This window comes from Theobroma umbraticum, unplaced genomic scaffold (genome assembly GCF_002168275.2).
Source record: "Theobroma umbraticum cultivar Fairchild unplaced genomic scaffold, ASM216827v3 scaffold_30.0, whole genome shotgun sequence".
Lineage (NCBI taxonomy): Eukaryota > Viridiplantae > Streptophyta > Magnoliopsida > Malvales > Malvaceae > Theobroma > Theobroma umbraticum.
This window is the reverse complement of record NW_018397254.1, coordinates 1,849-15,383: the sequence shown is the minus strand read 5'-3', so window position 1 is coordinate 15,383 and position 13,535 is coordinate 1,849. Positions and strand designations below refer to the sequence as shown.

Genomic DNA, 13,535 nt, shown 5'->3' with positions numbered 1-13,535 from the left:
TTTTTAAAAAAATTATATTTATTTGATTTAATTAGCATTTATGTCAATATTTTGATAATGCTTGTTCTAGTTTTATAATTTTTTATGTTAATTCTTATAGGATTATAACTTATTCATTTATAAATTAAAATTTATAAATCATTAAATATTTTATGACATAATATTCTAAACTTTATTACGTTATACTATTAGGAAAATTCAAATGAGCCGTTATACTTTTATTATGTTTAATTAAACTCTTATATTTTTATTTTGAGTCAAATAAATTCTTATATTTTTATTTTGAATCAAATAAGCACTTATAATTAATGATTAATTTAACTAAAATGTTATTTGTTATTTTATACTACATGATACTGATGTGGCATGCTAACATATGAAAATCGATAATGACATGGTATGTCGATATATTATAATTGATGATAATATGACATATTAGTTTGACACGATTACATGATCATGTGACATTTTCATCTTTTACATTAATGTCATGTTAGTGTCATTTTGATATAAAATAATAAGGAACATTTTGATTAATAGCAATTAGTTAATAATTAGTAATATGAGTTTATTTGATTCAAAATAAAAATACAAATTGAATACAATAAAAAATTAAAAACTTATTTGAATTTTTTTGAATAATTTAAAAGCTTATTTGAGTATTATATTATACTTTAAAATTGTGAATATAAATTTAAATATTTACTTTTTTAAAAAATTATGTTTATATGATTTAATTGACTTGTTACATTAAATCTCACACATTTATGTCAATATTTTGATAATACTTATTTCACCTTCATAATTTATTACCCTAACTCTTATCATTTTACATCAACATTTTTCAACTACTAGTTTTCCCTATAAATATTCTTAACTTGATTATTATTAATTTATAAATTAAAATTTATAAACTATTAAATACTTTAAATTAAAAAATATAAATTTAAATGTTTATTTTTTAAAAAAATTATGTTTATTTAACTTAATTGAATTATTATATATCCGAGTATTTGGTTCATTGGTTGATATATGATCTCTTACTTGAAGAATAGGGTTTGAATCTTAAAAAAAATATAATTGACTTATTACATTAAATCTCACATATTTACGTTAATATTTTGATAATATTTATTTCATTTTTATAATTTTTTACTTAATTCTTATAAATTGATGTTAAAGTTACTAATTTTCATGATAAAATTTTATCTTTATTATTATTTATTTATAAATTAAAATTTATAAATCATTAAATACTTTAAATTTAAAAATATAAATATAAATATTTAATTTTTAAAAAATTATTTTTATTTAATTTAATTGATTTGTTACATTAAATGTTATATATTTATATCAATATTTTATAATATTTGTTTCAGCTTTATAATTACGTCAATATTTTTTAATTATTATTTTTTATTTTAATTTTTATTATAATATTTATTTTAATTTTTTTAATAATTAATATTTTTATTCTAAAATATAAATATAAATGATTAATTTTTATAAAAATTTTATTATTTATTTTGTTAATTCTTTTTCTTTTCATTAATATTGATTAAAGATTATTTAAGTTTTTATCTTAACCACGTTAACCGGTTGTAAGTTGTTTTATTGATCTAACGGTTCGTATAAGTAGAATTTCCTTGACGTGATGCCTCAGTGAGTACTCAGCCAAAACGACCCCACGTGTCAAATTAAAGTACGCCCTTTATCAGGGGACGATTCCGCACTACCAACTCCATCCCTGAGTGCCCGTTGGGCCTTCGACAGGACGTTTCAAATTTCAAAAGCAAACAAAAAAAATGATAAATTATTGGAGGAGTAGTAAAATGGATATATCAGTAGACCTGAGCAGCAGAATCAGGAGCGGAGGGGCCTTGGAATTATGTTATTGTCACTACTTATGTATTCGTCCTCGTTATTCTCCACCACCATCAAGAAGAGAAGTTCTCTACAGGTTTCTGGATATCTAATTTCTTTTTTCTTCTCCAACTGTTTTTCTTTTTCCATGCTCTTCTTCAATTTCCTGGTGGAAATTGTTCAAATTCACATTTGCTGTTTGAATTTTATTAAAAAGAGATTGAATGTCGATACCGAAGCGAGAGTCTTGAATTGATTCTTCGCTTCTTCCTGTAATTTTAATTACTTGCTTGTTTGTTTCGCTCGATCATATTTCCTTCCGTTTGAAGGTAGAGCTCATATCTTTTTATTTTTAAATAAATTTTGCCGTTGCTTCTGCTTTTATTGTTTGCAAAATTATTGTTTTGTCAAAAGGAAAAAAAGATATGAGCTCAATAGCTTTCTCTGTCTTTCTCGCTGAATCAAACTCATTTTGTATTAAAACTCTAAAGAGGAAATTTCAGATTTTCTATTTGTAGTCTTTTTTTGGGTGTTTTTGTTGAATCCTAAAAGTATAATGCCATTGATCCCAAGAGCAACATAGCGGGGTTCTATATTCTGCTCTTCAAATTATATATTAACAACAGTATTTCCTGTTGCCTGCAGCCTTCTCTTTAGCCATTAGGATCACCCTCTAGATCTAGCTCAATAGCTTTTCAGTAACTTCTGCTAAAACCCTCATATCTGCAGTGTTTAGTATTTTTTTAGTTTTGTTGAAATTTTGGTGCATGGTAGGATGTTTTCTGGCTTTTTGATGAGTGCCAAGATCTGGATACGGTGATATTCTTCAATTATATGTGCATGTTGATGTGAATTTCCCTGTCCGCCACTATGTCATGCTTCTACTATTAAGCTTTCTTGGCTTCTTTATGAAATGTTATGTGATATTCTTTCTACTTCTAATACAGAGGCTGCCATGCAGAAAGGAGTTACAATAAGCAACTTAGTGGGAGAAAGCTAATGTCTAAAATGGCTAATTCTGAAGTGAAGGAAGCAGCATCAGAGGCCACTGCTGGGAAAATGATTTTTGAGCCCATCTTGGAGGATGAAGTTTTCCGGTTTGATTGCTCTGCAAATGATAGAGATGCAGCATATCCAAGTCTTTCATTTATAAACAGCAACGACAGGGATGTACCAATCATGAGTAACAAGGTTCCTTTGTATATCCCTTCTTTTGAGTGCCTTTTGGGACAACAGATTGTCAAACTTGAGGTCTGTTATTGCAATGCCTTTTTGTGTTTGTGGCCTCTGCAAATCATTGATCCTTTCTTCTTCTGCATGTTATATTTTTAGTTTGCTGGTGCACTTTTCTGGTAGATTTTGAAGTCTCCTGTACACTTCTTTATTCATTAACTCATCTGATGGACTTTGCTTCTTGTTAAGCTTCCTGTCGGTACCTCATTTTATGGAACTGGAGAAGTTAGCGGGCAGCTAGAGCGAACAGGAAAAAGAGTGAGTGATTTTGTAGAACATGGCCACCATAAAACATATTTTCTTCCCATTGTTTTGCTGGTGATAAGTAAAACTTCTTGTAGGTTTTTACATGGAACACAGATGCATGGGGTTATGGTCCTGGAACTACATCCTTGTACCAATCACATCCTTGGGTCCTGGCTGTTCTTCCAAATGGGGAGGCATTGGGAATTCTAGCTGACACGACAAGGCGCTGTGAGGTGTAGTGACTTTCCGTTATTAAGTTGTACAATGAATACCTAATAAAGACTATTTTAGATTTATAGTTTTGCCTTTTAATGGTCAAACAAATCTGTTCTCTGGCAGATTGATCTAAGGATCAAATGCAGAATTCAGTTTAATGCTCCAGCCTCATTTCCTGTTATTACATTTGGTCCATTCCCTTCACCCAGTGGAGTTTTGATATCTTTATCTCATGCAATTGGTAATTTCCAAACCTACTTAGCTATTGCACCTTGAATCTACATCTTTTTGAAATTTATTTTTGCAGCCATGATTATTTAGTGTTCTCAGTACATTCTACTCTATCTTTCATGCATACTGTATGATTTTCTCACTTTTGTTTTGTGTTTGGTAAGACATAATGTTGGAAATTGGATGACAAGCACCATCGTGGACCTTTGGGTTTGATTTCAAGAATCTACCACTGGAGGCATTTAAGTGAATTAACTACAGAAAAAAATAGCATGGAAACAAAAGTTTTTAATTTGAGTAGGCTTGTGAGAATGATAAATTCATAGAAATTCAGTTCAAGCAGATGCGATTTTGAAATGTTCTACTCGAATAGGATTAATAGCAATGTTATCATTGATAGTTCAGGTGCTATTGTGAGTTAGGAATTACCAACTAGTTGGTGAGGTTGTTGGACGTAACTGTTTCTTTTATTAAGTTATTATTTAAATATGATCTTTTTGACAGTGGTACATTGTTATTAACTTATAAATTTATGCTCAGGAACTGTTTTTATGCCTCCAAAATGGTCCTTAGGCTATCACCAATGCCGTTGGAGCTATGAGTCTGAGGAGAGAGTTCTTGAGGTTAGTGCTTAGTTATCTAAGTTGCTGAAATGCTGTTCTCCAGAGTCTTTTTATCCACCTCATATCTATAAAGATTCTTCTTTCTTGAAAATGATAATACTTAATATGTAACCAATATGTGTAGGTTGCAAGAAAGTTTCGGGAAAAGGGTATACCTTGTGACGTGATATGGATGGATATCGATTACATGGATGGCTTTCGCTGTTTCACTTTTGACAAGGCATGTTCTTCCCCTGATGGTCTTTATGGATTTTAGTTGTGGTACTCCTAACATATGACAGATACAGGGAGGCCCGCCTATGTGGACATGTGGTGGGTTATAGGTTTGTGACCAAGAAGAATTTGTGTTTAGATGTCAACAAGGATCAGGTTGACTTGTTGTTTGATCACAAAAGATAGGGTTAAAGCAGGGATTGATTCCAAATATCTGGTTGATTAGGATTTATTTGATGTAAATACAGGGATTTGACTTTGATCAGGTTTCATGCCTCATTAAAGTTGTTATCAATGTCTCTAAGTTTGAGTACTGATTGTGTATTTATTGAGATTTCTAATGCATACTCGCTCAAAAGTCTTATAGTAATCTATTGAACAGGTTCAACAAATATCACTTGTAGGTTGGAACTGCCAAAATTACAATTCTGCCCTCTGTAGTGCCAGCTAAACAATTTCATGCTTTCGATTATGGCAGCTGTTACCCAATAAATTATCATCTATGTTCTGAGATATGCCAAGTAGCAACAATTCCTTTCACTATTGACACGTAGAAGTAAAACTTCAAATAGTTGTTGTATTAAAAATGAATGTTGATGATTTCCCTCAGGAGCGTTTCCCAGATCCAAAGTCTTTGGTGAAAGATCTCCACCATATTGGTTTCAAGGCAATATGGATGCTTGACCCAGGGATTAAACATGAAAAGGGTTACTTTGTTTATGATAGTGGGACTGAACATGATGCTTGGATACAGGAAGAAAATGGGATGGATTTTGTTGGTATTCTCCTTCGCAATTCATATTTATAAGCTTAATTCCAATTCTTATTTGTTGTGACAAGGTATTTTCCTCCGTTCTCAGGGGATGTGTGGCCAGGACCTTGTGTTTTTCCTGATTTTACACGGTCAAAAATTCGTTCTTGGTGGGCGAATTTAGTTAGAGATTTCATTTCTAATGGTGTCGATGGTATATGGAATGATATGAACGAGCCAGCTATTTTTAAGGTGATTTGCAAAATCCTCTTTATGCTTGCATGCTTTTTTTTTTGTCCATTGGTGATTGTTTTCACTTTGCTTTTGACAGGCTGTAACAAAAACAATGCCTGAGAGCAACATTCACCGGGGTGATAATGAACTTGGTGGTCATCAAAGTCATGCACACTATCACAATGTACTGTTCCTGAACATTTGCAGTCGCAAGTAATACTCAAATAAACTATTGATTGCACATGATTTTTTAAGCCTTTTTTCTTGATATTGGTTACTATGTTAGGTATATGGGATGCTAATGGCAAGATCAACTTATGAAGGGATGGAACTAGCTGATAAAAGAAAGCGCCCCTTTGTTCTAACCAGAGCTGGATTTATTGGGAGTCAAAGGTATGCTGCAATGTGGACAGGAGATAACCTTTCCAATTGGGAGCACCTTCACATGTCCATCTCCATGGTACTTCAATTGGTAAGTCAATTTTGGGGATCGGGCTGTTTGTTTGGTGCAGAGATGGGCTAATGAAACTGTTTCACTGCTTTCTCTGCTATAACTTTTCTTTCTCTTACATGAACTATAAGGCTGCAAGGGTGTTTTATTTTTGTCTACAGTATTAAATTGACAGTTCATTTACAAAACTTTGTTATTTGCCCCTTTTTCTTTCTCTCATGTGAAAGGTTTTAAGGCTGTCAGGTTGGTTGTATGTATTTGGGAAGTCAATCCTGTGCTTTCTGGATGATAGTGCAAAAAAGTAAATAGTTTGGCTATTTATAGGTCAGAAACTGTGGTAATTCTTACATGTGGAGGCTGTTTTCTTTTATAGTAGGTAATTTCTTTCAGGCATTGAAGTTCAATATCTTACCACCTACTGGATCAGAAAATCCTTCAGACCATTTTATTAAACACATGTACTGAACAATGCATGGCTTTGCTTTAAATGTTACATTTACATTGTTTACAGGGCCTCAGTGGTCAGCCCCTAGCAGGACCTGATATTGGTGGGTTTGCTGAAAATGCAACACCCAAACTTTTTGGACGCTGGATGGGCTTTGGTGCTATGTTTCCGTTCTGTCGTGGGCACTCAGAGACTGACACCATTAACCATGAACCATGGTCATTTGGTGAAGAGGTAACCTTTTTTTGGTTATAGTGGGGGAAATAGAACACGGAAAAACTAAGGTCTAACTAGTCGGGGAAGGGAGAAGTTTGTCAATATAAAATAAACTCATTTCTGATCAGGAACCTCCAATGTGTGATTAGCAGTTGAAATATGTGTTGAAAACAAGAAGGATTGAAAATTATCATTTTACAATTAGTGAGGTTGAGCCCTAAGGGAGTCCATGGTGATTGTCACTGTGTTTGGGAGTTCATTGCCCAGGCGTGATGGCTAAATTGAACAGCTAACATTTTCATTTTCATTCACCATATAAACACTAGAAATCAACAAAACTGCCTAGGCCTCCCCTTCAAATAACCCTTTTGTCCACTTGTTAGCTTTAGCATGTGAGGTTTAAGAAAATTGAATGGTGAGAGAAGAACGTGGAAAAAAGAAATAGTGGGAGAGAGATGAAGGAAACAGGAGGAGAAGAGCTACATGAAATAGAAAGTACATGTAGAGAAAGAGAGGAATTGGAGGGGAAGACAAAAGAAAATTATGAGGGTATTTTCATTTATTAATACACCTGAATTATATGAAAACTACGATTAAGCTCATCAAGTGCGTAATTCCCTTGCTGAAAACAACCTTTTTATATGTGTCTGCAACTTTTGGATTTTCTTTAGTCCCCTGAATTTTATGAATTACTTCCTTAACTAGGATCTCTTGCATTATTCACATTATCAATTACAATTTGACCCTCCCATATTATTCACATTATCAATTACAACTTGACTCTTGAACAGGTTTGGGAATATGGAACTGGAAAGAGCCATACTCTCTTGCGATTGCATCAATTACTCATATATTTATTGCCTTTTTGTTCGTACTTCTGTCTCTGCTGTATATAAATTTTGAGTTTGCCATGCTCATGAAATGCTAGAGGGTGAAGATCATGAGAGGCATAACTATTTGTTAAAGAGATCAATTAATTTAAGTGCATGTAGGCTTCAAAAGCTTCATAATTATCATGTTCAATTTTTGAGTTTTCTCCATGTTTTAATTATGGTATCATGTTCTGAGGAGAAAAGAAAAAATCAAACCTTACTTAAGTTCGAGCCAGTGTTTTAATTGTAGGGGAGGCAATGAAATGATCTCTATGTGGTATAAGACTACTTATTAATGTTGGTTACTGCTTATTCCAATTGGTTAACAATCCATAGTGGAACTAACTTCAGTTCTCTTAACTAGTGCGAAGATGTGTGTCGCCTTGCATTGAGAAGGCGTTATCGCCTCATACCGCACATATACACTCTTTTTTATATGGCACATACTAGAGGTACTCCTGTGGCAACTCCTGCATTTTTTGCTGGTAGGTATCTCTACTTGAGTAACTTGGTCAGATCTATCTTACTAGGCAAATGCTAATAATTTGATGAAGTTACTTGGTGCATTGCTCTTTTAACTGGGGCTGCTGATGCCTGGTTGCAGATCCTAAAGATCCCAACCTGAGGACGCTTGAGAGTTGCTTCCTTTTGGGCCCACTTTTAGTCTATGCAAGGTTCAATCTCCCCCTTCATGTAGCACGTTGATTTTCACAGAATTTGTTGTCTGACCATTGTGCTGGCCATGGTTGCAGTCCGAGCATAACTGCCCTATTTGTTTTCCAATTGTGAAACCCTTTTCCTCGTAGGAACTTATTTTTTCATGAGGCAAATATATGCCTATGATTTTGCAATTATCACAGCTACGACAATTCTTTACTTCAACTTCAAGGATAGCATGATAACGTGATTTGAACATGGCATGACATGAACTCAAATATTTTTGAATGTTATTGCAAGATGTTCTCTTATAAGGGGTTCAGTTTGAGGATATTTTAGGGTTTATCTTTCGCCTGTTTTTGCATATAGTCTGACAAATTATTTTTTATGATTAGCATGATGCCAGATCTTGGGTCTGATAAATTGCAGCTCTTGTTGCCTAAAGGAATTTGGTTGAGCTTTGATTTTGACGATTCACATCCGGTATACGTTACAAGACATCTATTTGTGCTACTTTATGAGAGTATCTGTTTTGTGAATTGCTGATGTTTTTTGCTTTTACTTGTTCTTTGTCTGTGATATTTCAGGATTTACCAGCTTTATATTTGCAAGGTGGATCTATTATACCTGTGGGTCCTCCTCTTCAGCATGTTGGTGAATCTAATCCATCAGATGATTTAACGCTTATCCTAGCTTTGGATGAGCATGGTACTTTGCAATTGCCATCTATGTTTATCTTATAAATTGTGTTTTTTTTTTCATTTTTCCTTGCATCCACTTATTTGTGTCTTTTATTTTGATGTTGATGCTATGTTGGACTTTAGATGTTGGTGCTAGATTGGACTTTAAAAGTAAGAGTCTTGGTTTGGATACAAAATTATATTGAGTGTACCTGTGTCCGGCACATATGTCGTGGATGTATGGAAGTCTGAACCTTGAAAAACTTAGGAACAAATTGAATTTACCCTTGTCGGACACATACTCATAGTGGCACTTACCCCCTAGTTCAGGTAATGTAGGTTGTAAGAAATTTTTTGTGAGTGCTCCTTTTCCCTAAAGTATCATGCTGAATAATTTCACAGCATGAAAGTCTTACTGGCTTTTTTCAATTCTTTTGGGATAGCACATAAGCAGTTTTTAAAGCTAGATCTTTTCTTTCACAGGGAAAGCTGAAGGTGTTCTCTTTGAAGATGATGGTGATGGTTATGGATTTACTAAAGGTGAATATCTTTTAACTCACTATGTTGCGGAGCTTAAATCTTCAGTGATCACTGTCAGAATATCTGAGACTAAAGGAGTGTGGAAGAGGCCAAACCGTCGTATTCATGTTCAACTCTTGATTGGTGAAGGTGCAATGGTATGTCTCCTTTTCCGAATGGATTGGCATTTGCAAATAAAATACTGTGGAAGCATGCTGCAAAATAGTTTAATCTGTCTTTTTTCAAACAGCTTGATGCATGGGGCATAGATGGAGAGGTTCTACAAATAGAAATGCCTTCTGAAACTGAGGTGTCTAAGCTGATATCTACTAGAAAAGTGCATAATAAAATGCGTCTTGGTAAATTTCTCTTCAAGGCCTCTGTACTTAAGTCGATTCGAATTAACGTTTGTTAGTTGTTTAAATCTTTAGTTTGAGGTTCTTTTCTGTTTTTAAAACCTTTAGAATAAAAATACCCTAAAACTTTTAATAAACTTGGCAGGGGATGATATCAAACGATTTCCTTATTCCTTGTGGTGTTTCTTATGTGTGAGCTCTCGTTTTGCAGAAAGTGTTAAGCTTATTCCAAATGTGGAAGATGTTTCTGGACACAAGGGAGGAGAACTTTCAAGGACTCCGATTGAGCTGGAAAATGGTGATTGGTCACTGCAAATAGTACCCTGGATTGGGGGTAGAATTATTTCCATGGTTCACCTTCCTTCAGGTATTGCATTGTATCCCAAGATTTAACCATACAATGGGTTAGACACATTAGTACCTGAATCTAATAACATAGTCCTCAGTCTGGCTATGGGATTCTCAGGATCAACCGTCCTGCAATGATAGATATGTCATCTGCAATTTGCAGATAGCAACATATTTTTATTGTTAGTTTCATACTTCTAGGTGTACCTACGAACTAATTCACAATGACCCTAAAACCCCTAATTTCCAAGCAATCAGGTAAGAGAGGTCCTAGGATATCAAGTAAGATGGATGATATTCTGTCACATTTTCTAATACATTTAAGTCTGCATGGGCTTGCAAGTCTTGTCACTTATACCCATTGTTTTCTCTCTTTTGAATGCAGGAAGACAATGGCTTCATAGTAGGGTTGAAATTAATGGATATGAAGAGTATGGTGGGACCGAGTACCGGTCTGCTGGATGTTCTGAGGAATACCATGTCATCCAGTGAGTTTCAGGACTTGTTCATGCACAATTGACTGATCCTGATGGACAAACTAATGGAAATTTATTAATATGTTATTATTATTGAATTAATCATGCTGCCCTGTTGTATACAATATATGCTCTCAACTTTCTGTCTGTGCCTTCTAACTATGATATGTCGTATACACCATACTGGTATTTTCATTTTTATCACGGTCTATCTTCAGACCCACATGTATGTTTTCCCCAATAATTACCATGATTGACTCTAGTGATTTATTGGCTTATCAAGTTCTGTATAGTGAGCAATATTAGATAAAGACAAGGGCAATTAGCAGAACGTATGAGACTTCGTTTTTTACAGTCTTATGTTGTGCTTCTATATATTGATAAAAAATCCATTCCTTGTAGGGGAGATGTTGAGCTTGCAGGAGAGGAGGAATCAGTTCTGTTAGAAGGTGATATTGGTGGTGGCTTAATCCTTCAGCGGCAGATAACCATACCCAAAGATAATCCAAAGGTTTTCAGGGTTGAATCTAGTATTTTGGCTCGCAAAGTTGGTTCTGGTTCTGGTGGATTTTCAAGGTTTGCTCATTTTTCACATTCATATTCTTTTTGTTCCTTTCCTTTTGTTTTTTGTTTTTAATTTCTTAATTTGATTTAGGCTTCCTGGTAATATTATTGAAACCATATGATAAGGAGGAATTGGTTTAATGGAATGGAATGGGACTTGTGTCTTGATACATGCTAAAAGAATTAGAGTGGGGAAGAGAAGAGGAGCATTATTCTTTAGTTCAACTATGATTTATAATTAGTGTAGGAGGCTGGTTTGTCCCAGCTGTGAGTGTTGGCTTTAAATGTTGGGAATAAGGCGGATGCTAAGTGGGCTTACTGTAGTTTAATTAAGTTTGGGATTTTTATGACTTCATACTATGGTAGGACTTAATAAAACCAAACAAAAATAGGTAAGCTATCAGACTATATATATACCCATTTACATCTTTACTTATTATTGCAGTCTTTAACTGGTCTAAATCAATGTGAGAAGTTTCCCGTTCAAGAGTGAGTTGAAGCATTTTTCCTGTAATCCTCATCATTGTTTGTGTTGTAGGCTGGTTTGCTTGAGAGTTCATCCAACTTTCTCTCTCTTGCACCCGACAGAAAGTTTTGTAGCATTTACCTCCATTGATGGCTCTAAGCAGGAAGTTTGGCCAGGATCTGGAGAACAACTTTATGAAGGGAATCTTCTGCCTAATGGTAACCCTACATACATCCTAAATTCAGCAATTTCCATGATTAAGATGTTTAAAAGCACAGATTCTTAATAATGATCATAATAAGCCCTTGTGTTAAGGGGAAAAAGATTGTGAGAACTTAAAAGATGAATTTCATTGAATAGCTGGTGTTCCTGTTGCTTTCCGGCAAATATCATTGACTGCAGCCAATTTTTAATGAGAATTGCCGTGATCTGGGGCTCATTGATCTTCCATCTTTTTTATTTTATGTTATTTTGTTTTTGTTAAGAGAAAACTTCATTGGAAACTTAAAATTCCTTTCGCCTTTCAGGTGAATGGATGCTCGTTGATAAATGTCTTGGTTTGGGGCTCATCAATCGATTTAATGTTAGTGATGTCTATAAGTGCCTCATCCACTGGGGAACAGGGACAGTAAACTTGGAGCTATGGTCTGAAGACCGTCCTGTCTCTAAACAATCACCTCTTAGGGTATTTCACGAGTATGAGGTGATGGAAATCCCATAATTGGTCATCCTAGTTATGCATTGATAGTTGAGTTTGTAAGGGAGTTTGTAAGTGTATTGATAGTACAAGAAGTAATATTGGATGGTTTTATTGGAAGCTTTGGTTTTGATAATAAATTTCCTTTTATATATTTATATTTATATAAATAGTGATGGTCAATTATCAATTTTTTTCGGAGAACTTAAAAGATGTTTTGGGTTGGTTGACATCATTTTGATCACCTTGAGATGATAAGGTAATTTAACAAAATGATTCGGATGAATATATCCCATTAGTTGTAACTTTCCATTCAATTCCATCAAAAGTCTTCTACTCAATGAGTGCTGCCTTAGAAGAGTCTATACATCCGTTCACGGCTGGAATTCCCACCCAAACCAAGAGCATCTTTAACTCTATGTATATAATAAACCTAAGATAATATATATAATTAATATTAATATATTACAATAATGTACAGTATTTAAGTGTGAATAATAATTGGATATAGTAAAGTAAATACCAATATATAGATATATCACGGGAAGTTACACTAATATATCCAAAGAAAACAATTATTGTTAAAATGCAAATTATTCAATTTATAATGAAAACTATTATTGATCAGATCAACATAGTTTATAATTTATCAAAATAATCATAATTAATTATAACAATATTATAATTATCATATTATAAATTATTATATTAATTATATTTACATTAATTCAGAATACTATTATATAATTATAAATTAATTGCTCAAAGCTTATGATCATAGTCGGCTAATTATAATAATATTTTTAAATTATTAATATATATTGTAAATTCAACATCAATCATTACCTTAATATATTATATAATATTGTATTAATTGTCAATAAGTTTTCATTAAATTTAATGATAAATATTTGGCTTATATAATATTATGGATATACTATTAAATAATATAATAATTACATATTGATATTAATTATTAATATAATCATATGATAAAGTATTAGGGGTTTAGGGTTCGAGGTTAGGCGTTGGGGATTCGAGGGTCGGGGTTAGGGTTCGAGTTTGAGGTTTAGGGTTTTTGGGTTTGGGGTTTAAGGTTCTAGGGTTTAGGATTCGGGGGTCGAGGGTCAGGGGTTGGGTTCAGGGTTTGGGGCTCGGGGCTTTAGGTTTTGGGGCTT

The 13,535-nt window shown here is 33.6% G+C and overlaps 1 protein-coding gene across 3 annotated transcripts; it reads left to right on the top strand.

The window, feature by feature from the left end:
* The first annotated feature begins 1,764 nt into the window (after positions 1-1,764).
* Positions 1,765-12,513, top strand: HGL1 (heteroglycan glucosidase 1). Of its 3 annotated transcripts, none has more exons than XM_021432672.2 (23): positions 1,765-1,960; positions 2,825-3,114; positions 3,286-3,354; positions 3,438-3,575; positions 3,682-3,799; positions 4,330-4,412; positions 4,537-4,632; positions 5,236-5,404; positions 5,486-5,628; positions 5,708-5,794; positions 5,897-6,082; positions 6,573-6,740; positions 7,959-8,079; positions 8,199-8,268; positions 8,647-8,734; positions 8,839-8,959; positions 9,415-9,608; positions 9,701-9,809; positions 10,018-10,173; positions 10,540-10,642; positions 11,033-11,206; positions 11,733-11,878; positions 12,188-12,513. In XM_021432672.2, the coding sequence occupies exons 2-23, from the start codon at positions 2,863-2,865 to the stop codon at positions 12,379-12,381; spliced, it is 2,985 nt and encodes a 994-aa protein (XP_021288347.1). In that variant the 5' UTR covers positions 1,765-1,960; positions 2,825-2,862; the 3' UTR covers positions 12,382-12,513. The 3 variants fall into 3 exon arrangements, with proteins under 3 accessions (XP_021288347.1, XP_021288339.1, XP_021288355.1); XM_021432664.2 differs by having other exon boundaries at positions 2,811-3,114; XM_021432680.2 differs by lacking the exon at positions 1,765-1,960 and adding an exon at positions 2,063-2,192 and having other exon boundaries at positions 2,811-3,114.
* Positions 12,514-13,535: the final 1,022 nt, after the last annotated feature.